This window comes from Festucalex cinctus, chromosome 13, assembly GCF_051991245.1.
Source record: "Festucalex cinctus isolate MCC-2025b chromosome 13, RoL_Fcin_1.0, whole genome shotgun sequence".
In the NCBI taxonomy this organism is placed as follows: Eukaryota; Metazoa; Chordata; class Actinopteri; order Syngnathiformes; family Syngnathidae; genus Festucalex; species Festucalex cinctus.
In genome coordinates, this window is record NC_135423.1 from 4,217,501 (window position 1) to 4,242,889 (window position 25,389).

The 25,389-nt window shown below is 40.5% G+C and overlaps 1 protein-coding gene across 6 annotated transcripts in view; it reads right to left on the reverse strand.

The window, feature by feature from the left end:
* Positions 1 to 114: 114 nt before the first annotated feature.
* Positions 115 to 25,389, reverse strand: part of LOC144033273 (rho guanine nucleotide exchange factor TIAM1-like) — a 55,564-nt gene continuing 30,289 nt past the window's right edge. For 4 of the 6 annotated variants that reach the window (XM_077541284.1, XM_077541283.1, XM_077541286.1 and 1 more), the window contains exons 6-27: positions 25,143 to 25,367; positions 23,293 to 23,478; positions 19,422 to 19,568; positions 19,275 to 19,349; positions 19,023 to 19,193; positions 17,932 to 18,036; positions 17,642 to 17,723; positions 17,076 to 17,162; positions 15,802 to 16,014; positions 15,360 to 15,460; positions 10,045 to 10,227; positions 8,851 to 8,919; positions 7,521 to 7,646; positions 7,324 to 7,432; positions 5,683 to 5,862; positions 5,496 to 5,614; positions 5,322 to 5,430; positions 5,178 to 5,236; positions 4,995 to 5,100; positions 4,600 to 4,687; positions 3,064 to 3,236; positions 115 to 2,252 (exon numbers count right to left, since the gene is read on the reverse strand). In XM_077541284.1, the coding sequence (XP_077397410.1) occupies positions 1,852 to 2,252; positions 3,064 to 3,236; positions 4,600 to 4,687; positions 4,995 to 5,100; positions 5,178 to 5,236; positions 5,322 to 5,430; positions 5,496 to 5,614; positions 5,683 to 5,862; positions 7,324 to 7,432; positions 7,521 to 7,646; positions 8,851 to 8,919; positions 10,045 to 10,227; positions 15,360 to 15,460; positions 15,802 to 16,014; positions 17,076 to 17,162; positions 17,642 to 17,723; positions 17,932 to 18,036; positions 19,023 to 19,193; positions 19,275 to 19,349; positions 19,422 to 19,568; positions 23,293 to 23,478; positions 25,143 to 25,367 (3,114 nt within the window). In that variant the 3' untranslated portion in view covers positions 115 to 1,851. Of the gene's footprint in view, positions 2,253 to 3,063; positions 3,237 to 4,599; positions 4,688 to 4,994; positions 5,101 to 5,177; positions 5,237 to 5,321; positions 5,431 to 5,495; positions 5,615 to 5,682; positions 5,863 to 7,323; positions 7,433 to 7,520; positions 7,647 to 8,850; positions 8,920 to 10,044; positions 10,228 to 12,279; positions 12,545 to 15,359; positions 15,461 to 15,801; positions 16,015 to 17,075; positions 17,163 to 17,641; positions 17,724 to 17,931; positions 18,037 to 19,022; positions 19,194 to 19,274; positions 19,350 to 19,421; positions 19,569 to 23,292; positions 23,479 to 25,142; positions 25,368 to 25,389 lie in introns of those variants that run through there. The other 2 variants (XR_013287916.1, XM_077541287.1) reach the window with 2 other exon arrangements.

Genomic DNA, 25,389 nt, shown 5'->3' on the forward strand with positions numbered 1-25,389 from the left:
TTTAAAATTTATTTGTAAATAAATAAAATCACATTTCATTCAATTTCTTTTTTTAAATGCAAGTTTTTCAATTGCAATGACTCATTCAATATAACAAATGAACTGACTCATAAGTAGGAAACAACAGTTTTGTTTTGTTTTTTTATTATATCAATACATTTTCTATGTACAGGCACAGTAATAATATTAAAAATGCAGTCCCGGTAGCACAATTATTTCAACACAGTTTGACCAAAAACTGAACATCTTCCCTCTCCTGTGATTGCTCGAGCACATTTGGAACATCCTTTTACATTTGCTAACAAATTTTGCTAACATTTACAACTTAATAAATAATCATTAAAAAAAACATAACTTTGTAATCCAGTGAAGACCTTTTTTTTTTAAAAAACTAAACAAAACAGCTCATGTGCAAATTCTCGAGACGAGTGCGCACGATAAATGACGTTTTCTTTGAAATACTGAAGATCAAAAAAAAAAAAAAAAAAAAAAAAAAAAGCAGAAAAGTTTCACAGTAAACCAAAATGTAAATGAAATATTCAAGTAACACAGGATTATGTTAAGTTAAAACCAACTCAAACTTGACGCATATTGTTACGAAAATGTACTAAAGGATCCAAAGCGGTCTAAAAAGCTGTAAAACAAAAATAGCTTTGCATAAACAAAATACTTTCTACAAACAGGAGCAGTCCATTAAACTACGTATAATGTGACGCCACTTGTTATTATTTAATTTCTGTGAGAACAAATATAAAATTCTATCCGAGTCACACGAATACATACACTATTCACAAAAAGTGGGGGATCTATATGGAGGTGAAATTTCAGGATGAACCTAAAATGCAAATCTCTAAACTTTTGAAAGCTCAAGTCTGACCATTTCAGCACTTTTTTTCTTTTTTTTTTTACAACTTGCTGTTTTCTACGAACAAACAAAATTCACAACAGAGCCATGATTGGACCGTACATTTCCAAGAACAGAAATTAATGCAAGTGGACTTCCTTGAAATCCATTTGGCAAGGTTGTTTTAGTTAACTAAAACTAAAGAATGAACTAAAACTAAAATTCAAAAAACATTTTAGTTAAAATAAAAATGAAAATGGTTTTGAAACTGTATTTTATGTTTGCACAACTAACTAAAACTAACTACAATTATAGCAAAAATGTACATTTTAGTCTTTGGTAATTAATTTAATGCATGAGCCTTTGGGGATGATTTTAAATGTGATTTTAAGTACATTTATTTTGATATTAACCGGAATAAAGATGTTTTTTTTTAAGGTGTCACACAGAAGTCACATCATCTAGCAGCAGCCAATAGAAAAGCACCTTCAGATGACGTCGTTTTTTAAATGTTGTGCATAAGTAACACACCTTTAAAAAAAAAAAAACTAAAACTAATACTGAAACTAATTAAAACTAACTAATATTAGCATTTATTAAACAACTCAAACTAATAAAAACAGTACCACCCTGAAAACTAATTTAAACAAACTAAATTTAAAAAACGACATCAAAACTATAACGACAAATGAAAAATTCCAAACTATCCTAACCCTGGCTACTTGAGAACAACAAGTTGTGTAAAAAGTTTAGAGGTCAAATTAAGATCACCTGTACAGTGATGGTTCATCCTGAAATTTCATCCAAAAAGCCCGACGTCACGAACTTCCTGTGACGAGCGTAATTTGGCAAGAGCAGGCCGGGCTGCAGAGCGCCGCCCTAGTGTGCAAACACTGCCATTCATCAAAGCGCGTGCTTAAGATTCCATGATTGTACGATGAGTAGTTTGTGTCGATCATCCCCACGCGTCGCCGTGGAGACCGTTCAAAGCTATCCAAGGTGCGCTTTCAGTCGGGCGAGCTTTCCCGCGGGACCCAAACGGTATCCGGGTCCGCCTGCTCTTCCGTGTCGCCGTCCGCCGCTGCCTCGCCTCGCAGGGACAACTCGGCCACGGAGGCGTCCAGGCGGAGCCCGTCGTCCTCGTCGCTCAGGATGTCCGTCTCCTTCACCTCCTCGGGGTCTTCGTACTCTTTGAGGTCGAACTGTTCTTCCACCCAGCGGTCCGTGTCGGCCGCTTCCGACGACGGCGACGGAAGGTGGTCGCGCTCCGGCTCCGTCCGCTCGTCCTCGGGCCCCGAAGGCGAGCCCGGGTCCCGCTTGGGATCGCCGTCGGTGACGATGTCGGTGTCGATGGTGAAACGGTTGCGCACCAGCTTCCTCCGACCGAGGGTTCGGGTTGGTGCAGATGCTGTGGAAACAACACGAGAAGGAGTCCCCCAAAAATTCTGGAATTGGATTCAACTTTACTTCATGTACAGGTCATCCATCCATCCATTTTCTTGACCGCTTATTCCTCACAAGGGTCACGGGGGGTGCTGGCACCTATCTCAGCTGGCTCTGGGCAGTAGGCAGGGGACACCCTGGACTGGTTGCCAGCCAATCGCAGGGCACACAGAGACGAACAACCATCCACACTCACAAGCACACGTAGGGACAATTCGAGCTCCCAATTAACTCATTCACTGCCATTGACGGAAAAAGGCGTCAAATGATGCTTTTTTTTTTTTTTTGCTGGTCTGGCAATGAATGTGTTAACCTGCCATACATGTCTTTGGTATGTGGGAGGAGACCGGAGTACCCGGAGAAGAACCACGCAGGCACTTGGAGAGCATGCAAACGGCACCCAGGAAGGCCGGAGCCTGGACTCGAACCCGAGTCCTCAGAACTGGGAGGCGGACGTGCTAACAAGTCATCCACCGTGCCGCCCTTTTGTAATACACTTTGATGCAAAATTAAAATGAATCCGATTAGTTGATTCATCAATTGAAAAATGTAAAGGATTCTAAAAATATTCAATAGTGACAGCACTAAAATGAACTTTAGCTTTGTTGCTGATTTTGGAGAACCTTTGCATCACGAGCACCTTTGCGTCGGGATGAAACGTAATGAAACGCATCCAACCCAATTCCAAGTCAAAAGAACATTTTTATCACGTCAGACGCATTTCTTGAAATTGCATCACCTCGACGCAGACGGCGAGACTGCGGCGGGCGACTTACCTGCCCGGTTTATGACGGGCCGAGCGCCCTTGAGCGCGCACAGGCGCTTCCCTCCGAAGGGAACGTACTGCTGGCTGAGCGGCAGGCTCTCCGTCTTCAGCAGCTGCCGCCGGTGCTTCTCCCGCAGGATGGAGTGCACCGTCTTGACGAAGTCTTTGCGGCTCTCCGGCGAGCTGGGGGAGCGACGTGAGGTCATCAGGTCATCTGCTCCGTTAATAGACCTTTCAATCGTTTTCGTCAACGATAGGTGCCAGGGTACTTCCGGGTGGCCTAAATGCAATTGCCTACCACTGACTTGAACTGGGAACACTGACAAAAAACTCTACTTCTTTTCCGATGTACTGAGAAATCAAAACTTAATATAGCATAAGGAGGAAGAATCGATTAGATGCTTTAAATAGTTGTACAAAAATTGCAAGACTGCTTAACTCATTTGCTCCAAATAACGTGTAAATACGTTTTTTTAATGTTATGTCCCAAAGACGTATTTATACGTTTTTTTGTTTTTTTTAATGCTAGAGCATACAGAAGGCTTTGATGCAGCCTCTCAACTGCAAAGAACGGTTGCAGAAATGGTAGTTATTACACAAACGGCCAGCAGGTGGCAGCAGAGCAAAGGAGATCAACCAGGGCCATCTTGAAAAAAAGCTCAATTACTTACACTTTTAAATAGATTTGTGAAAACTGATGAAACTTAGCTCTCTTCTAATGCTAATTGCTGCAAAACGGAAACAGATAGAAACATACTTTTTTTTCTGATGAAAGAAGAGACTTTAATCTTTCTTTTGATAGGTTCCGTGTTTTTATAGCAATAGAACACAATATTCTGTGGGCCTTGCAAAATCAGTCAAAATCCAGTAAAACAGCCGGGAGCGAATGGGATTGCTTCTGTGAAAATGGCGGCGAGCGAATGAGTTAAGAGCACAGCAGCTACTTCCACAGGGACAGACTGGGAACCAAACCGATCTCATCAGGTAAGAAAAAAAAAGTTTTCCCACAGATATCTAGAAAATATTTGGTTGGGTTGTCTTTGAGTAATTTGGCAAAACATTATGGCTAGCCGACTACGCTAACTAACGTTAGCTCTATCCATTTCATTGTCAAAAGAACAAATTTTAGCCTTTAATCCAAGCAGCAGGCAAGTTCATTGATTAGCGGGCTCTTCATTGATCAAGATAATTACGTCTGACTTTTTAATCTAGATGAATCGGCGTATCTCACAATTCCTAACGCTGCTTTAAGCAATAAACTCAACGTTACTCACACGCAAGTGCTCAAAAACAACAAGTTTTGGATACCAATGATAAGAAGTTAGCTAAGATGATGCTAACTTCCTTAGCTAGCTACAAACAACTTCTGAAGTTTGTATCGGTTACCAGTTGGAATATTAATCATGGCCGGCGTTCTTTGAAGCAATTTACCTCACGTAACATCTTTTTGATTGACATGTCGCACATTGAAAATACGAAACATCATTCAAGCTATTGACGCTATAATGTTAGTCGTTCAAAAAAAAAAAAAAAGTGTGATCCTCACCTACAACACAGTTGGAAGGCTCGCTCCGGCCGGCCTTCCGATTCCGACTTTGTGTGGACGATCTCGCACACGGACGTGCCCTCGCCGTCTGAGGAGGAAACGTCTGTTCAGTTACAGAGTTACTGAAGCCCCCTACTGTACCCTTAACTATCCAACCTAAACCCAGCCCGAACGCTAACTCTCGCATGTAACCGTAACCCTTAGCGTCTAATCTTGACCCTAAATCCCCAACAGTAGTCCAAACTCTAATCCCCAATTCTACCCCTAGTACTAAACGCTCAACCTGAAACCCTAACCCCCACCCATCACTAACCCCTTACTGATTAGCCAAAATTTAGAGACATACAATTTTTAGTCGATGTTTGGCTTAAAAAGTTTGATATAAACGAGCTTACCTGCATTAGCCAACGGTCGAACTTGGAGGGCGTCTGTCGCAATCATATGACGATACCGGAAGGGGTCTTTGTCTTCCGAAGACGTAGAACCTCGGTGGGAGCTGCCCTAGAAAACAAAAAGCGCATGATTCAGTTTTGATGCGGATATGAGCAATAATTTACTTGCGTTGTGCGGCCATTCACCATTTTCTTTTTCTGTTTGGATCCGTCCTTGCACACAAACACAACTGCCGTTTTGAACACTGAAAGATATGATGCCCAAAAAAAATGTTGTTACCATAGAAGGCATCTTCAGAAAAACTGCATCATGTCAACGAGGCGTCATACCAAAAGTGGTCATCTGGGGTTCTTTCTTCCACTTTCCCAAGGAGGCAGGTGGGTTAATCCAGGACACGCTGGTGTGGAGCAGCAGATCGCCCATGGACAAGTCAGCAACCTGGAAATTAACACCAAATATTCACCCGTCTTGCCCATTTATCAACTTAAAGTTATTAACCGTACCTCCTTCTTGTCGCCGCTCTGCTCGGTGATGAGCTGGTCAAACACGGCGCCAAACTCCTCGTGGATCTTCTGCATCTCGTTTATGTGGCTGGCCACTTTGTTCATGGCCTTCATGGCGACTGCCAACGACAACGGAGCTTAGTTCGTTCGCAACCGGGACCGGGCAGGCGCTGCCGGCGGTTCTCACCATCCAAGTGGTAATGCTCCTCGCTGTCGGGGTCGGTGAGCGAGTAGAGCTCCCTGAGAAGAAGAGGGTACTTGAGGACCCTCTGGATGGGCTTGATCAGATACGACTCCAGCGTGGACGAATGCTGCTGCTTGGGGTTGCGCTCGTCCAGGAAGGCCTTGAAGTCGGGGTCGCTTTTGGCTGCAAAGATCACATCAAATGGATTAGAGTGTTTCCCTTGCGTTTACACCGAATGTTCTTTTGTTGTCGATGAATGTCACCCTTAGCTTGCTCTAACGTTTTACTTGTGTAAGCAAGATGTATGTGGAAGGTTTAGCTCAACACTCCTTGCGGCGGTACACGTTGAAACGTTTGATTAGTGGAATGGATTGGATTACAAACGTTTGCCCATGTTACTGCCTGGACCGGACTAGACTACATGACAACATCACGTATGCTCTGAGGTAGGATAGCTCAACCCCAAAAGATGGACATTCTCGCGTCTTCTATACGGCTTTGATTGGTGTCTATGTGTATTTATCATTTGTGAATTAGAGATGAAAAATTTCGGGTTATTTTTAAACCAAGTTAACTAGTTCCCCGACCACTAGCACTAGCATGTTACAGAAAAAAACAACAACAACATTGTTGATTCATCACTTATTTTCGTACACTTTAACACCAATTTCAACTTTTGTTCTGTTGGGAAATTAAAAGGTAGACCTTAAGGAGGGTATTTGGAGAGATCTCAAAATACATCTTGACCACCAGATCTACTTTTAGCCAGAGCTCGCCACGGCTAGCGGTTCACATATATCACGATCTCATGATGGTAAAAGTATTTTTACCATCTTACAATGGCAATTCATCAAAAGGGTCAGAACCAGAGGTGGCAATTCCAGGTCCAGAAAGCAAAACCTTGCCACAGTTTGGCTTTAGCCCTTTGTTCTAGCTAGGTAGCTAGCGCCCTAGCAGGTAAATGAGCACCTGGGGCCAAAGCAAAACCTTGCCACAGTTTGGCTTAAGCCATTTGTGCTAGCTAGCTAGCTGGTAGGTGGTAAATCCAAGTCCAGAAAGTAAAAACCCTGCCACAGTTTGGCTTTGGCCCCAGGTGCTCATTTGCCTGCTAGCTCCCTAGCAGGTAAATTAGCTAGCTAGCTAGCTCCCTAGCAGGTAAAAGAGCACCTGGGGCCAAAGCCAAACTGTGGCAGGGTTTTTACTTTCTGGACTTGGATTTACCACCTCTGGTTAGAACACTTTTTCGGTTGTAAATCCTTTCGATTTATCTCTGCAATTCAGACTCTCCTTTGACCGTTCCCATTCGACATTCCATGGACCCTTGACCAGCACACAATGTGGGGCACATGACGTCATGTGAATGCCATTTTATGCCTTTTATGGAAATTAGTCGTTTGGGTTCTGATTGGCTAAAATGTGGCGTTAGAGTTACGGTGCCACATTTTTACCTAACCCACTCTAGACTCGGTGTGTCTTTCAGCAGAACGTAACCAGCAGGCAAGTCTGCAGAGGTCAGACGAACAAGCGCGAGGCTGACAACCGCGCCCGGGAGATTAATGGCGCCTGTCAGCAGACGGCAGATGGTCCCGCGGCTACGAGCACCTTCTCCTTTCCAGCAACAAGGTGGAACGAGGAGTCGCTCACCCTTAACGAGGACCTTCGGGACTTTGGTGTGGCTGGCGCAGAACGCACTGTAGATCTTAAAGCGGTCGGCGTAGTAGAGGAACGAGCCTCCCAGGGAGAAAAGGATTTTCTGTAAACAGCGGATGAAGGGGACATTAGGCAGCTTCAACATAGCTTTAAAAAAAAAAAAAAAAAAAGTTTCATTTCTGTATTATTACTTTAAACTGGTCCACTCTCTCCAGCTTGTCCAGATCGGGAACCAGACGGGTTCCGTCCTCCAGAGTCTTGAGGAATTCCACCTGGAACTCCACCATTTCTGGAAGATTTCCAAAGAGAACATCCAGCTGGAATAACAAAAGGAAAGGCAGGTTAGCGTTAGAAACATTCATTCATTCATTCATTCATTCATTGTCTTGACCGCTTATTGCCCACAAGGATCGCGGGGGGTGCTGGAGCCTATCTCAGCTGGCTTTGGGCAGTAGGCGGGGTACACCCTGAACTGGTTGCCAGCCAATCACAGGGCAGCGTTAGAAACAGTATCCATTAATATACAAACCATAAAACTAACTGAGGGGAGGAGCTTCATTTAGTCAAGTCATAGTCTTGTAATAGAATAAAAATTGCTTTGTGTGTATATGTGTGTGTGTGTGGTTGGGGGTTGTTAATCCAATCATGGAGATCGGCACATTATCATACACATAATATCTAGTAAAACCAACTATAAAAATAAAAAAATAGTCAATAAAATAAATCATTAAAATAAAAATAAATACTTTAAAAATAATTTAAAATCAAATAAAAAGAAATACTAAAAATAAAAAAATAATAAATGAAATAATTTTTAAAAACACAAAAAAGACCCAGAGGACCAAACAATTCATGCTGAGCATTTACAACAATTCATTATATTGTACAAAAATCCTACAAATTTCTCATTACAACTAAACAAAAAAAAGTTAACACAATGATGGTACATTTGCTAAACATTAACTCATTTCTAAAAAGAAAAAAAAAAAAGAAAAAAAAAAGAATCATTCACTGCTACTGACGGCTAAAGACGTCAAAGATCCGAGATAGGTTTAAAAAAAAAAAAAAAAAACTACCCCAAATTTGTCAGCTTTCTACTAAATGCTAATGACATTTAGTATCATCCATCCAAATCCAACTAAATTCACAAGATGAAAACACTGTTTATACATAGAAACAATAAGCGCCACAAAAATATCACTTTTCCACTCAATTCTGATGACATTTTGTACAAAATCCCACTAAATTCTCATCATGAAAACACTGAATAGTTTTAGCGTTTTGTGGAAAATCCTCGTAACAACGGCCTGATAGTAGAGCCGTGCAGCAGATGGTGCAGAGAAACAGCTCACAGTGTCCAAGTAGCACATGCAGGTGTAAAAACATCCCATCCTCCTCTCTCCTCTCATCGTTGGGCCCTCTTGTCCTCGCACAAAGCCGTCCATTCTGCCATTATGTAACCCACTTCTACTCGCTTCAAGGCAAACAGCGCCCACGGACGCGCACACAGTAACGGCATACCTCGTCTTGAGTGAGGAAGGTCTCTTTCTGCAGCGGGTTTAAATATCTCCCAATCAGGCAGTTGAGGTCCTACAAGACAACATTTGGTCTTATTAAACTGATTGATTGATTGATTGATTGATTGATTGGGGCATTTTTAGAAGGTATAAAAGCCACAAAATGAATTAAACAGATGGAATGTAATGAGGTTCAGTTTTGACAGGCAATTCGATGTGCACAAACGCACTTGTGCGGACATACAAGTGTACCTAATGAAGTGTCTGGTGAGTCTTGCATAATTTCTACAACAGTGATTAATATTATTTTATTTGTATTGATAATATTAAGTACACTGAATTGGCCCAAATTATTACTGCCATTATTTATATATATATATATATATATATATATATATATATATATATATATATATATATATATATATATAAAGAAAAAAAGGTCAATTTATAAATAAATAAAAAATATTAAATGTTACAAGAACTGCAAGAACCCAATAATTGTAAATATTGTAGTGTACATGTAATAGCAATAATAATATAATAATATAGTATACACCAGTACCCAAAATATATTTGTACTGTAAATATTGTAAAAAAAACAAACAAACAAATTAAAAAAAACAAAACAATAAAACTGTAATATAAAATCATGAAATATTAACTGACGCCCAGTCATAGAAAATATTTTAAATATTATGCAACAAAAAACACAATATTTACAATGATAATTTAGTGTATTTTTTTACATTAATATTATTGTATATTTAATGAAATAATTACAAAAATTATTTCATGGTGCTAGGTATATTAGGAGTAAAAAAAAAAAAAAAAAAAAAAAAAAAAAGAAAACACTTTAAAATGTGCCTCAACGGTCCAAAAGTGGATGACTAAAACATCCCAATAGTCAAACTTCAAAATTAGCAAAAATGCCTTTCAAAGTTTCAATTTTTCTCCCATTTTAAATATCCAATAGTTACATTGGCATTCATCGAGCGGTGAATTAAAGCCTCAATTGAAGTCAGTGACACAAGTAACCACATTTTGCAGAGGCAACATCGATCACGCAATATTAGATTCAACCGATGCGTCCACTCAATCAAGCCCACTTATACAGGACGGACAAAAAAATGGTTCAGCCACCAAACAAGACAGGCCACAGAAATCCATAAACGAAGACTTATGTTAGGATACTGACTTTGACGTAGGTGCGCTCCGTCTCCACCAGCTCGCTGATGACCTTGCGCAGCTTGTCGGCGTCCGAGAGCTGCCGGAGCGCCGGCGGGAAAGGCGAGTCGGGGCTGGGCGAGGACGAGGACGTGCATTCGGCGGGATTCATGTCATGGAGGCTGCGGCAGAAGGCGGCCACTTGCTCCGTATTCTGAGTGGAGAGAACAGAGAAAAACTTGTGCAACAGCCCACACGCCAACTTCCACAGTGCACCAACTTTTTATTTATATATATATATATATATATATATAAAATAGCTATTAGGTCTATTTTAAGTGTATCATAACAATCGCTCGCCGTCTTTGTTTTCCTCCTGTGAATGGCGGCGCCATCGTAAGTGACTCATCTTCACGCCATCATCAAAATACTCCACAAAACATACAGGAGGAGGGGGGTTGCCGCGGAAACCAGCCTTGATGTGCATTACGCTGCAATTTGGGGGGCAAAAATAGACAAAGCCCATCCATCACTGGTGACAGACCACAAGTCACGCGACGGCTTGTTGTACTTTGTTGACTTGTATTTCAGTGCCTTCACAGCAGCTTTGTTTTAACCTCACAGAATTGTTTGGAGGGGGCGGTCCTATAGTTACTGGTCACCCCGCCCCCTCGATTACGGGCTCAAAGCTAGCATGGCTTTGAGGGTTTCAAGCCTGGTATAGAGTATAAAATTTTGGTTTTATATGTGAGTTAGGGTTTAAAGTGAGAGTTTTGAGCCTGGGATAATGATTAAGGTTTTAAATTGAAGTTTAAAGACTGGGCTATGCTTTAAAATGAGGACTAAGGTTTTTAAGATAGAATTTCAAATTTGGGTTTCAAACAAACCATAAGGTTTCAAATTCGGTTTTCCAGCTAGTTTTAGGGATTTTAAATTAAGAGTCATATGAAGCCTTGGTTAGGGTTTGAAATTCGGGCTTCAAACATGAAATAGGTTTCAGACATTTTTAAACTGTTGCCCCCTTGTTTGAAACACAACATTATGGTCGAAACCCTTCTGTGAAACCTTAACCCTCATTTGAAATTTCATCCCAAGATTGAAAACCTCTAAATAATCTAAATTAGGGTTTCATGTTTGGGTTACACAAGGATTAAGGTTTCAAACAAAAATGTCCATTTTCAAATCACTGTGTGGGTATCAAATTAGAGTTTGAAAGCAAGGTTCGGATTTAGGTTTCAAACACAGCCTAACTTGGCTTTTCTGACCAAGGTTAGGCTTTAAAATCAGGCTTTCATGCCTGAGACAGGGTTTTACATTTGGGTTTCAAGTCATGTTAAAAGTGGAAACTCCAACACGGATTAGGGTTCCAAATGATAGTCTCAAGAAAGGGTTATAGTTTTCAATTAAGGTTTTAAGTCTAGGTTAGGGTTTTAAATTTGGCTTTGAAACCAGGTTTAGGCAACCTTGCTCTCGCAAAGATGAATTCTGGCGCTATTTGTGAGTTCACAAACCCCGCAGAATACATCTTGTAACGCTCCCGCGGAGAACCGCCGTTCCCGAACCACTGCTGGTTCGGACCAATCACAGAGCGACATTGTGTTGGGGGGCGGGATATGCAACTGTGACGAAACCAGGAAGCCAGCGCCGACGCCGGAGCTAATAAACAAACCCAACATGGACGAATGGACGCTGCAATTAATTGTGTTCTCGCAGAATTGCTCACCGTTTCCTTGCTGAATGTTGAACAGCGAGAGGCGCTTCGTGCATTGTAAGATGTTCGTGCTTTTCCCCCTCTTCGACAAGAGCGATGAACGGACACAAACGCGTTTTCATCCGTGGCTGTGATTGGTTAAAACAAACGTGTAGAATGTTGCATCGTCCAAGAAGCTCGAATTATTGTACAGAATTTTCCCGACCATCTGGAGCGGTGCCAGATGGATAATGTGCTATTGCCGGGTTAAGGTTGATGGTTTTCAACAAATCTCACAATATTAAATAAAAAAATAAATCTTGGACGTGTAGAGCCGTTAATGGCAGCGAGTGAGTGGATTTTTTTTTTTCAAATCCTTCAGAGGATTTTTTTATTTTTTTATTTTTTTAATCCTGTATCCTCAGGTAGCTTCAACTCAGTCCTATTTGGAACTCCTGCCCCCTCACTACCCCCTAAAGTGTGCAGCACACGCACATCACAGGAAAAAAACGTAAAAAAAAAATAAAAAATTTAAAAAAAAAAGCAAAAGGAAGACGACCGGGGGTCGGAGCTCACCAGATGAAGCATGTCAAAGACCGAGTCGCACGAGCGCTTCCTGGGGTGACTCCACTTGAGAGAGGACATGGCCGCATGCACGCAGACACCCCACTTTTTTTTTTTTTTTTTTTTTTCTTTTAATAGAGGTCGACTCGGTACATGACTCGCGCGGCACCCGAGTCCATCTCGTCCTCCGGTCGGGATGAGAAAACAAAGCGAGACGCTCGCGACTCCTTTCCGACTGCTGCGCTCCTGCCCGGCAAGTGCGGTAATAATGCAAGGGAAAGAGAGGAAGGAAAGGAGTCTCTTCCTCGGTGGGGGGGGGGGTGGCGGCGGCATGTGAATGCGGAGTTTCAGGAGTGGGAGGGGGGCGGAGGGACGAGAGAAAGTGCAGGAAAAACTCGTACTGGAGGTTTTTGGCTGCACTGAAAGTGACAAAGGGGGACTACCACTGCATCTAATTCCTCAAAAAGTCAAACTCGCTCATCTCCCACAGGGTCTCAAATTTCAAATGAAGAGGGTTGGGGGTTCAAGCAAGGTTTAAGATTTCAAATTAAGGTTTGAAGCAAAGGGTGGGGTTTCAAATTAGCGTTTCAAGACATGATTATAGTTTCAAATTGGGGTTTTACAGTCTGCCATGGGTTTATAAGGGGAATGTCGAGTCTGGATTGGGGTTTCAAAAAAACAAAAGCTCAAGTTTCAAATTGAGGTTCCCACCTTGGTAAGACAGTTACAAATTATGATTTGAATCAAGGGTCAGGGTTTCAAACTGGGAGTTAGTGGTCAGAGTTAAGGTTCCCAATCAGCCAGAGTTTCAAATGTCAGTTTCAAGCCAGGGTATGGTTCTCAATTAGGGTTTGAAGCCGAGGATTGAAATTCAAGTTTGGGTTCTGAGGCTGGGATATGGATTGAAATGAAGGTTAGGGTTTCAAATTAGTTCAAGAAGCCAAGGTTGAAAATTCAAATTAAAGCTCCAACTAGCCTAAATATAGTGTTGCAAGTCAAAGTTAGGGGTTCAAATTAGGGCTCCAAGCATGGGATACAAAATTTGGGTTTAAAATTGTGGTTTGGATCTACAGTTAGATTTTCAAATTAGGGTTTCAAGCCATAATTATAGTTTAAAAATAGGGTTTGAAGCCTGACATAGGGTTCAAAACCAGGGTTCAAATTTCAAACTAGTTTCCTGCCAGTGTTAAGGTTTCAAGACTGGCATATGCATATAAATTCGGGCTCCAAAACAAGAGCTACGGTTTTAAGCAGGAATGTAACGATATCCAAACGTCAATACGATAATTATCGATATTGTCGGGAGGTTGTCGATATTTAAAAAAAGTCACTATGTAAAAAAAAAAGAAAAGAGCTCATACTAAAAAAAAAAAAAAAAGTACAACATTGTGCTTTTGTACATAAAATCAATGTTATCTTATTATTATTATGTTTTATTATTATTATGTTATTATGTTATGTTGTTAATGCACGCACACACTGAATTCCTCTACATCTTGACTTGCTTCACAGGCATATTACGTTCCTCTTCATCTGACAATTAGTGTAGATTTTAAACATAGAAGGGCCAAAACATCCCTAATGAAAATTAAATTGCACTAAAAAAAAACTAGCCACCAGAGGGTGCTCGAACTGCACAAGTGGTAGTCAAACTGACTTTTTTTCACAAATGTGTGGCATTTGAATATCGTGACCATGACGACGGCAATATAGTGGCAGTTTCAATATCACGATATCACAATATTGCGCTTATCGTTACATCCCTAGTTTCAAGTCCAAATTAGGGTTCTAAGCCTGAGCTAGGGTTTTGTTGCAATGCAATCCTGGTTACTAAGCAAGTGACCAGGTTGAAGGCTGCAACGCACGCTGCTGCCCTCCCTCGCATGTCCTCTCAAGATAAAATCTCAGTGTGAGTGAAAACGCACCAAATGTTGCATCCAGGCTGGCCGGGAGCGAGCGAGGCGCCGCTTAGCACTCGCTTACGTGCCAAAACAAAAACAAAAAACAAAAAAAAAACCTGTTAAATGTCCTTTCGGCCATCTTAGGTTTTATAATCACAGCAAATGTGAATACAATTCTCAAGGCAACCAAGCGTTGCTGCTGCATTCAAGCAAAACATTTCACCTTGACGCAAGCAAAAGCACTCGGTCATGCAGTGAAAGACTTCGAGCACGTTCAGTATCCACGTGCCACATCCACGTCGGGGAGTTTGAGAAAGTAATACAGTCAACAGCAATATGTGAAAATCCACCATTCAAAGACCTTTATGGAGCTAAATGTTATAAGTTGTGTAGACTAATTTCTTTTTTTTTTTCTTTTTTTTTTCTTCTAGCTGTTAATAAGGTTTAAGAAGTTTGTGTTTGCCCCAAAAATAATTCAAACAAAAACAGTAACACATTCATTACATTAACCAACGTTAGTGTCTTTATATTAACTCATTCACTCGCCGCCATTTTCACATTTCGCAATCCCGTTCGCTCCCGGCTGTTTTACTGGATTTTGACTGATTTTGCAAGGCCCACAGAATATTGTCTTCTATTGCTATAAAAACATGGAACCTATCAAAAGAAAGAAAGAAAGTCTCTTCTTCATAAGGAAAAAAAAGTATGCTTCTATCTGTTACCGTTTTGCAGAAATTAGCATTAGAAGAGAGCTAAGTTTCATAAGTTTTCACAAATCTATTTGAAATTGTATGTAATTGAGCTTTTTTTTCTAGATGGCCCTGGTTGATCTCCTTTGCTCTGCTGCCACCTGCTGGCCGTTTGTGTAATAACTACCATTTCTGCAACCGTTCTTTGCAGTTGAGAGGCTGCACCAAAGCCTTATGTATGCTTTAGCATAAAAAAAAAACAAAACAAAACAAAAAAACGTATAAATACGTCTTTGGGACACTTAAAACATAAAAAAAACGTATTTACACGTTATTGGGAGCAAATGAGTTAATTCACCATAAAAACCCATTAAAAAGAAAAATAGCTTTATAAGTGTAGATTTCGTGGCCATTTCCAGCAAGAGACCAGTCGAAAATGTAGCCAACATGAGAACCGCAGAGAATAAGAGACAACCAAATGCGGCGGGTGCCGTTTTCTAACCTTGCCGCATCCGTCCAACTGGCCGAACATTTCGGAGTCGTCATCCAAACTGTCACCCGAACTCTCCAGCAGCAGCCCCGCGCTGTCGTCCAGGATCTCCTCTGAGATACACACAAACGACGAGTTTTGCTCACAAAAAACATGATTTTACACGCAACTTAAAGGGATACTTCACTTATTTATTCAATATTTTGTTTTGACAGTGTTTCAAACTAAGATTTAGGTTACAAGACAGGGTTTCAAATTGGTTACAAACAAAGGCCGAGGCTTCAATTTACAGTTTGGAATCAAACTTATGATTTCAAATTAAGGTTATAAGTTTTAAATAAAGTTTCATACCACGGCTAGGTTTTTAAAATTCGAGTTCCAAACCAGGATTAGCGTGTCAAACACAGCGTCGGCGTTTGTCGGCGTTTGTCGGCGTTTGTCAGCGGCCGCTCACCTTGGCTCTGGGAGAAGATGTCCGTGTAGGGGTCGTCGTCGGCGTCGGAGCGTCGCGGCGGCAGGAAGCAGAGCTGGCGGCGCTCCAGCGGCGGCAGCGCGCTGACGGTCAACGCCAGCGACGACAGCGAGAAGGCCGCCTTCATGTCGGAGAAGTCCAGGCTGCTGGCCTCCTTCCCGTTCAGCTCCAAGATCTCGTCGCCCGCGTTCAGACCTGACCGCGTACGCACGCCGCATTATGGCAGCACGATTCGATACGAGGCTTGGGGTTCACATTAGGGTTTCAATCCGGGTTTTGGATTTATAATTGCAGTTTGATGCCAGGTTAGTGTTTCAAGGCTGGGATAGGGTTTCAAATTAAACATTGAAATACGGGGTAGGATTTTATACAAATGTTAGGGTTTCAAATTGGGGTTTCAAGACTGGGGAAAAGGTTCAAATCAGGGTTTAAATTCAAAATAAGTTTTCAAACGTGGGTAAGAATTTGAAACGAGGGTTAGGGTTTCAAGTTAGGTTAGGATTAAAATCTTAGGTTTGGGTTTCAAGTCAGAGTTTAGATTTCAAATTTCAAACCAGAGTTAGGATTTTAAGGTTTCAAAGAAGTCATTCAAAAACTGGTTAAGGTTTCTTATGTTGTTTTGAAGCCAACATTGATGTTTCAAATTAGGGTTTTAAGTTACGGTTGAGGTTTCAACTCAGGGATTGAAGCTAAGGTTGGGGTTTTAAATGAAGGTTTCAAACGAAGAGTTATGGTTTCAAATTAGGGTTTGAAGCCAGGTTTAGGGTTTCAAATTGAGGTTTAAAGCCAATGTTAGGGTTTCAAATTCAGGTTTCAAGGCAGGGTTAAGGTTTCAAGACTAGGTTTTCAACAAGGTCACGTTTCAAATTAAATTTTCAAGTCAGTTTAGCTTCAAACGCTAAACTGACTCGAAAATTTAATTTGAAACCCAAATTTGAAACCCTAACATTGGCTTCACACCTCAAATGGAAACCCTAAACCTGGCTTCAAACCCTAATTTGAAACCATAACTCTTCGTTTGAAACCTTCATTTAAAACCCCAATCTTAGCTTCAATCCCTGAGTCATGTTTGAAGCTGAGGTTAGGGTTTCAAGCTTGTGATAGCACATCAAATGAAAGGTTTCCAGCTCAGTGTCATTTCAAACTGCTCTCTTCCATAAAAGCTTTTGAATAAACACACTTGTAAACACGCACACACACACACACACACACACACACACTGCTGGTTTGCATGAAGTGCTTTGCGTGCGACAGACCTTTGGCAAATGCGAGTCCGCCCGCCCTCACGTCCGTGATGTAAAGCTGCTGAACTCGGTCCTCCTCCACCACCGAGATGGAGAAGCCTGCAGGAGGAGGAGGAAGGAGGAGGAAGGAGAGCGCTCGCTTATATAAAAACACTCGACAGTGCAATGCGTGAAAATCAATTCACAAGATTTCTCAATCAGTTCAGATTGCATGCGAATCACGGAGGAATCTTAATCAGTTTAGAGTTCAGATTACATGATCATTTACATGTAAATGAGTTAAGGTGGGTGGCGGTAACCACAGATTGTGGGGCCCAGAGAACTTTTTTTTTTTTTTTTTACTATATGAGAATAAAGTGTTATTGAACATCCACAACAGTAGGTGGCAGTGGTGCTGTCATAGACAGATGATACTACTGTATTTATTAGGGATGGGCGAGTACCGATACCAGGTATCGGTATCGGGCCGATACGAATCAGTTCCAAATACATGTGAATTAATGTGAGTATGTTAGAAATATATGTAAATGACTTGAGCTCAGGGGCATAAACTCCATTAAAAGTGAAGCGTTTCCTACCGTAACCAATCATGCACGACTCATCTCGATCAAACTGGACCACTTTTGTTATCTTGGAGCAGAGTTCCACTTCTTTGTAAAGCTGTTGGGGAAAAAAAAAAAAGACAAGACACAAGTCAGGAGAGCAAAAACAGATCACAATGTCTGAGTCCTACGGCATTTCAAATGAGCAAGTTTATGATTTTCAACGAGGGTACCTTCGGCTTTCAACTTAGTTGGAAGTCATGTATCGGATTCCAAAGCTGGTCATGGTTAACACAAACGAGTAAAATTGTGGCGAGGTCACATACCAGGTCGCACACGTCCTCCTCCGGTTTAGGGATGTAGTACTGCACTCGATCGTCGATGAGGAACTTGAGCCGAAGGTAGTGTTTGGTGGGATCCAGCTGGTGGGCCTGCATGTGGTCACATGACCATTAACTCCCAATGACGTGTAAATACGTTGTAGTTTTTTTTTTAATGTTTTAAGTGTCCCAAAGACGTATTTATACGTTTTTTTTTTTTTTAAAATACTAATTGTACGTAAAAAATAATGAAAGTATCAAATTAATTATAGACAAAATATTAACTTTGTATTGCAATAATGGGCTAAATAAGTGAAGTATCCCTTTAAGTTGTGTGTAAAATAATGACTTCCAGGGTGATTCCGTGTACAAGTTACATTACTCATCTGAGGACTGCTTTTGAAATGACAAATTTATATATTGGATTGTGGCTGGCTGATTAATTGGTCCGACATGACAATATTTTTGTTTTTTTATTTTACAAAGTCGTCTCGTTGGCCGGATTAAACCCCTTTGCGGGCCTGATCTGGCCCGCGGGCCGTATGTTTGACACCAGTGGCCTAACTTTTTTTTTTTTTTTAAGATTTTAAGTGTCACAAAGACATATTTATACGTTTTTGTTTTTGTTTTGTTTTTTGTTTTTTTTATATGCTAGAGCATACAGAAGGCTTTGATGCAGCCTCTCAACTGCTAAGAACGGTTGCAGAAATGGTAGTTATTACACAAACGGCCAGCAGGTGGCAGCAGAGCAAAGGAGATCAACCAGGGCCATGTAGAAAAAAAAGCTAAATTATTTGGAATTTTAAATAGATTTGTGAAAACTTGATGAAACTTAGCTCTCTTCTAATGCTAATTGCGGCAAAACAAAAACAGATAGAAACATACTTTTTTTTCCTGATGAAAGAAGAGACTAATCTTTCTTTTGATAGGTTCCATGCTTTTCTAGCAATAAACAATTGCTATTTTTCTTTGTAGAGGAAGACAAACTACAGTGTAGAGTACAGTTTGTTGTTGGCTTAAGATATTGGCTCTTTTACAGATGCATTGAAAAGTACTTGGGTCAGCATGTTTTTGGAAGAATTTAGTAAGTAACCAACCTTGCATATAGTTTCCAGCACGCACAGCGCCGACTCTCCGGGTTGGACGATACTCAGCACCGGCTGGTCGTTAGGCAAACACACCCAAGACGGTGTGAGGTGGTCGGGCACCCAAATGTCGCTCTCCGCGCTGGGCCGAGGAACGCTCTTCCCGGGTGCCTCCTCGATCAACTACAACAGGAGGCACAATAACAATGGACTCAATGGGATTCTCATCCAAAGTGTCCATTTTCGGACTTGGAATTTGCTTACCTGGTGCTCCTTTGCCGACTCAACATATATTCCATCCGTCGTCCTTTTCGCGAGCTCTTCTCCGTCTGCGAAAACCTGCAAGGGGGGGACCGACGGCGGACAAATGATTAGCGTGCAGGAAGGAAGCGTACGTGGCTTGCCGCCAACCTGGTTGATGCTGGGGTGGGCTCTGCTCTTCTTCTTGGAGGTGGTGTCCAGACCCCAGAGGGACGAGAAGCGGCTCTTGCGCTTGCTGCACGAGCGCGACATGGCGTGCGCTCGCCGCCTCACGCCGCTCTCCGTGCGAGCCGCTACCTGACACCGCCACAAAATCAGAACCAACTGCATGTTAATTGGTTAATTATGGTTAATTATGAGGCGTGCCAAAATTCATTAATTTTAAGTTAATTTACAGTTAATTTAACAACACTAATTATTTTTAACGTGTGATTAATGAGTGCCCCTTCGTTGTACTGTACTGGGGCAATTCCAGTTACAATGTAGCAAACGTCCACATAAAAAATTTAGTAATAATGCATATATTTGTGGAGACTGGGGTCAAGTTGTATTTTACAATTTAACTCATTCACTGCCTTTGACAAGTATACTTGTCAATTGTATTTTTTAGAGCGGTGCTAAATGGGGGCGAATCTGAGCATGCTCCACTGTAAATATCAAACTTGGAAACAAATTTACTGATGCCCAACCACCGGTAGATGACATCATTGCCCCATTTTATAGGAAATAAACACAGTTTCAGAGTCCATGGGAGAAATGGCTGTATTTTGGCAAACCTACATTTTTCTGCTGTCAATTATAAAAGAACGGGACGGGACAAAAAGTAGGGAGTCTATTCTGTTATTTGGTAGATTCGGTTTATATATAATTATTGAATGTAATATCACGTGAGTATTGGAAATGTAAAAATTTTCTATAATGACTGGCAGTGAATGAGTTAAAAAATGTGCAGAATTTCACAAGTTACTTCATGTTAATTCTTTGACTGCCAAAGACGTTTCATGATGATTCGTAAAATTCCAATGAATGGAATGCGATCTTTCATTGAGTAGCCATATTGTATATGTAGTAAAGGCAAAAAATGTTCTTTTTGCCTTGAAAGATGAGTTAAAATGCTCAAAAGCGGCTGGCACTGTGGATTTTTTTGTTTTGTTTTTATAACGCCTGGCAGTCAAAGAGTTAAAGATTAGATGGCTCTTTATAAGAAAAGAAAAATGCATTGAGCTGTCACCATCTTACAAATGCAATTATGCCATCTAGTGGCAGAAAAATGACCAACACAAATCAGTATCACACTCGTTTTTTGTTTTTGTTTTTTTACAGTGCAGTACATCTTATTAATTTTAACTCAATGTTATGAATTATTATGAAATTACTGTATCAATGACTAAAATATGCAGCCATATTCATATCAGTTTAAAGGGATACTTGACTCATTGAACAAATTTCAGCGATATAAAGTTCATATTTTGTTTATAATTAATGTGGTAACTTTATTATTTTTCATGTACAATGGATACCTTTAAAAAGTAATTTTTCTACATGCTGTCGACTGATGATGACGACATCACCTGTGCTGAGGAAGTAGGTAACGACCAATCATGACTCCGTTTACTGACCAAACCTAGAAAACAGGTGAACCATGATTGGTCATTACCTACTTCCTCAGCACAGGTGATGTCATCATCAGTCGACAGCATGTAGAAAAATTACATTTTAAAGGTATTCATTGTACATTAAAAAAAAAAAAAAAAGTTACCACATTAATTACAGACAAAATATTCACTTTTACCTGCTGAAAATGGCTCAATGAGTCAAGTATCCATTTAATATTTTTTCCACTTTTATGTAGGAAAACTTACAAAAATTATTTTAATGTACATTTGGAACAGATATAAAATTGGTGATCAATCGTGAGTTAACTATTGAAGTCATAATTACGATTACAAATTCCACATCGCCAGACACCCCTCGTAATTATGTGACACATATCGCATGTGTGCTGTCGACTTTCGTTGACTCTGGATTATTTCTTGTCATTTTTGCTCATTTTTATTGGGCAAGAAATATTTGGTGAGATAGGCGCCAGCACCCCCCGCGACCCTTGTGAGGAATAAGCGGTCAAGAAAATGGATGGATGGATGGATGGATATAGTACAAATATCAGTCAAAAGTTGCAAAAAAAGCATCAGCATAATTGGCACCGTACCACTTGTTGGCACCCCCTGGTGGGCGTCGCCAGACAAAACGGTCGCTAACCGCGCAACAATGGAAAATAAAGAAATCTTCTTGGCGAGAGGAAAGAAACCAAATGCTGGCCGTCCTCCACTGTTGTCTTTTGTTTACTGCGAGGCCTTCTTCAATGCTGAATTCATTGGCGCCTTAACGCCACACAGCTCTCGTGGCCGTCACCTCGCCGTGGAAACGCGACAAGTCCCATCGGGATGGAACCATGCGAGCCGTATCGCCTGCTGGAAACGGGGCTAAGCAGGAGCAAAAGTTCGAACAGTCAAACGGGGCCCGTGGGAGCCTTAAAATTCTCAGCTGTGGATCAGGAAGGTGTGACTAAACGGGGAACGTGTGGGGGAGTCAGAGAGGAAAAACACAAATGCGGCTTGTGTGCAGTAGCCCGAACACCCACCTGCATGGCAACGCCAGCATGTTGGCGGCGATCAATTTTTTTTTATTTTTTTTTTCCTGGACTGGCTGCTTTTAGCTGCGGGGTCATGTGACCCTAGTGCGGTCGTGGGTGTGCACAACAGAACCTCACAAGCAAACGCCCACCCGGCACCAAAATAACAACGGGAACTCGATTTGGTTCTTTTTTTTTTTTTTTTTTTTTTTTTAAATTCAGTGACTCAAAGATTGGATTCATATTGCTGGAATTTTACTCATTCATTCATGAGAAGTCGTTCCTTGATTGACCCCGTATTCACATAACTCAGCTGGAAATAATAAAAACTGTTCAAAAATACAAGAAAATATTGCCATGTATTGTATTGTACTGTAATGCTATAGTGAATAGTAACAATCTGCGTACAATATATATATATATATATATATATATATATATATATATATATATATATATATATATATATATATATATATATATATATATATATATATATTAATACCAAATTCCTTAAAACAAACAAAATTAAATAAACCTGAAAAAGTGTGATTTTTTTTTTTTAAATATTCACAAATAAATATAATAATAATGGGAAATATAATCTACAAAATATAATCTACAAAAAAATGAAAACTTTGCGGGTGCCAAACCTTAAGTATATGCAGGGGTCCACTGTATTTATACTGGTAAGTAAATATTAAAAAATAAGATTATTTTTGCATTTTTAAAATAATATAATGCAAATATTTGAAAATGTTATATATTACACTTAGTGTGTATACCCTTAAAAAAAAAGTGTCACAAAGGGGTGGGAAATCATTAATTATCATGAATATGAAATACATAAAAAAATAAATACATCAAGTCATATAACTACATTAATAATAAACACATTACCATAAAAATAACTATAGTAAAAAGTCGTAATAGATTATCAATAAAAAAAGACAGTGTGACAATAATAATTAATGTAGCTAAAAATAGAATTGTCATAATATAATAGTCACAAAAATACATTTAAAATTAGTTAAGATAGAAAGGATTAGATAAAATAATCCTAATGGAAGAAACTCCCATTTGTGTCATAACAATTATCATAATAATACTACAACATTTAAATATATAAATAATTTTGAGATAACTTTCAGAAATTTAGCATTTTGTTTGATTGGAATGAGCACTCAAATTGATTTTCTAGTACAACAACAAAGTTTTTAAAATAATTAACATGTTTTCATAAATTATTAGTAAATTATTATCCAACTAAATTTCCCTAAAATCTTACTATTAAACCATGAAATCACGTTTTGGTTTCCTGTTAGTCAAATTGCACCTTTCCAACATATTCCCACAAAATTGACGTTCGCAAACGGGCATTTGTCTTACCAGCGCGTGGAAGGACGAGACGGAGAAGATCCCCAGCCGGCCCATGGCCAGCTTGGTGGGGCGCGAGGCGAAGGCCAGCAGACGCTTGGGGTTGGGCAGCTCGCCGCCCTGCAGGCTGGCCAGGTAGCAGCGGAAGCGGAACAGGTCCATGTGGAACTGCTCCAGGTTCTGCTCCCACAGGAAGATCTGCGGGAAACACGGCAGGGTTTGAAAAAGCGTCGCCGGGCCGTCGCGCGCGTTCGCCTTCGACGTCGCGAGTTTACTGGGGCGGACGATCGATTGCCTCCCTTCGAGCGTTTCTGGCCCAGTTCTGGCTGTTTTGGGAAAGGCGAGCCATCCCTGGCTGCCAAGACGGCAACAATGCCACACATTCCTCTGGCTGCCAGTTTTTCATGCCTTTTATCTGTTCACTTGGGCACAATGGGAAACCTGACACTGACCCAACAGAACCGGCCCGACCGGGCACTATCGAACAGACCCGACAAAGGACACTTGATCTCCCTTGAAACAGGGCCCGTTAAAGACAATTCATTCATATGGAGAGAGAAGGCAGGGCTGATGAATGCTGCCAACTGCATGCTGGGAGATAAACTCAGTGCCCCACAATATTAGGGACATCATCGCAAACGACAACAGTGGCAAAAACAGCTATCAATTAATACGTCTAACACACTGGGCATTGTTCCATCCATTTTTTGTATGGATGCCATGAAACGGTGCATAGTTGTACCTAATCAAACAGTTTTTGCTTTGTTTGCAGTTCAATTGAATTCCTCTGGTTAAAAAAAAATGGGAAACTACAATTCCTTGGTGCACATTTTTGCAAATAATAAAGTTCCATTTAACCATCATTAATTGTTGTATATTTGCCAAAAGAAGATTTAACAAGTAGTGAAATCACACTCCCGTGGGGTAGGGCTGCTCGATTATTAACTCTTTTACTGCCACACGCTATCAAAAACAAACAAAAAACTTATATATATGATATGACAAAGGCTTTGATCGTTCGTGAAAAGAGATACAATGCTTCCATCTGCTGGCCATAGTTAGAGTGTTTTTGATTCCACAACCCATTGACCAGGCAGCGGTGACGTCATGTAACGTATATGGAGGCAGACGTCATGATTTTACTGATCGTTATTAAAAAAAAATTAAAAATAAATAAAAGAAAAGAAAAAAAGAAAAAAGATTATTAAAAATATATATATTAACCCCGATTATTTCAGTAATATTTGCAATCACAATTATTCAAACGATCTTATATTTTTGGGTATAAAACAAGAAAATGTTTAAATACGTTAATAAAAAAAAAAACACAAAATTATTATTTTTTTTAAGTTTAAAATCTAATTATTTGAAATATTAATTGTATACTATTAAATACTTTTGTACCAAACTAAATTTATTGAAGTAGTTTTTTGTTTTTTTTACTTTAACAGCTTAATTCTTAATTCTAATAAAGCTCACCTTGACCTTGAACTTGACCTTGACTCCTTTTCCAGAAAGTTTTACCTCAATTGGTAGTCTTCTTTTTAGGAAAGTACAACATCAAGATCGTTTCTTCTTTGTTGGGAAAGTGAAACATCAGCAGCTTGTCTTCTTTTTAGGAATGTGGAAAAAACATTTGTGTCTTCTTTTTAGCTAAGCAAATCATCAATAGCTTTTCCCTTTTAGGAAAGCAAACCATCAAGAGTTTGTCTTCTTTTTCGGAAAGGGTAACATCACCACCGTTTTCTTTTTAGGACATTTCAACAAATAGTTTGCTTCTTTTTTCGGAAAATAAATGCAACAGTAACAGCCGGAATGATCCTGTCCTCATCGGAATTAAATACACGCGGACTCAGACGTACCTGATCCAGGATTGTCTTCCTTTTCTTGGCGTCGCTGACGGCCGCCAGCTGCATGTCGCCCATCTTCTTCATCTTCTCGTCCATGTCGATCTTCTGCTCCAGCTTCTTGATCTCGGCGCGCACCAGGCGCACCGTGTCCTCGCGCCGGTGCTGTCTGGCGACGGCGGTGGCGCACGCCGAGTGGATGGCCGTGATCCAGTTCTCCAGCTCCGTCTGGCTGCACGTCTGCGCGGAGAAAAAAAAACAA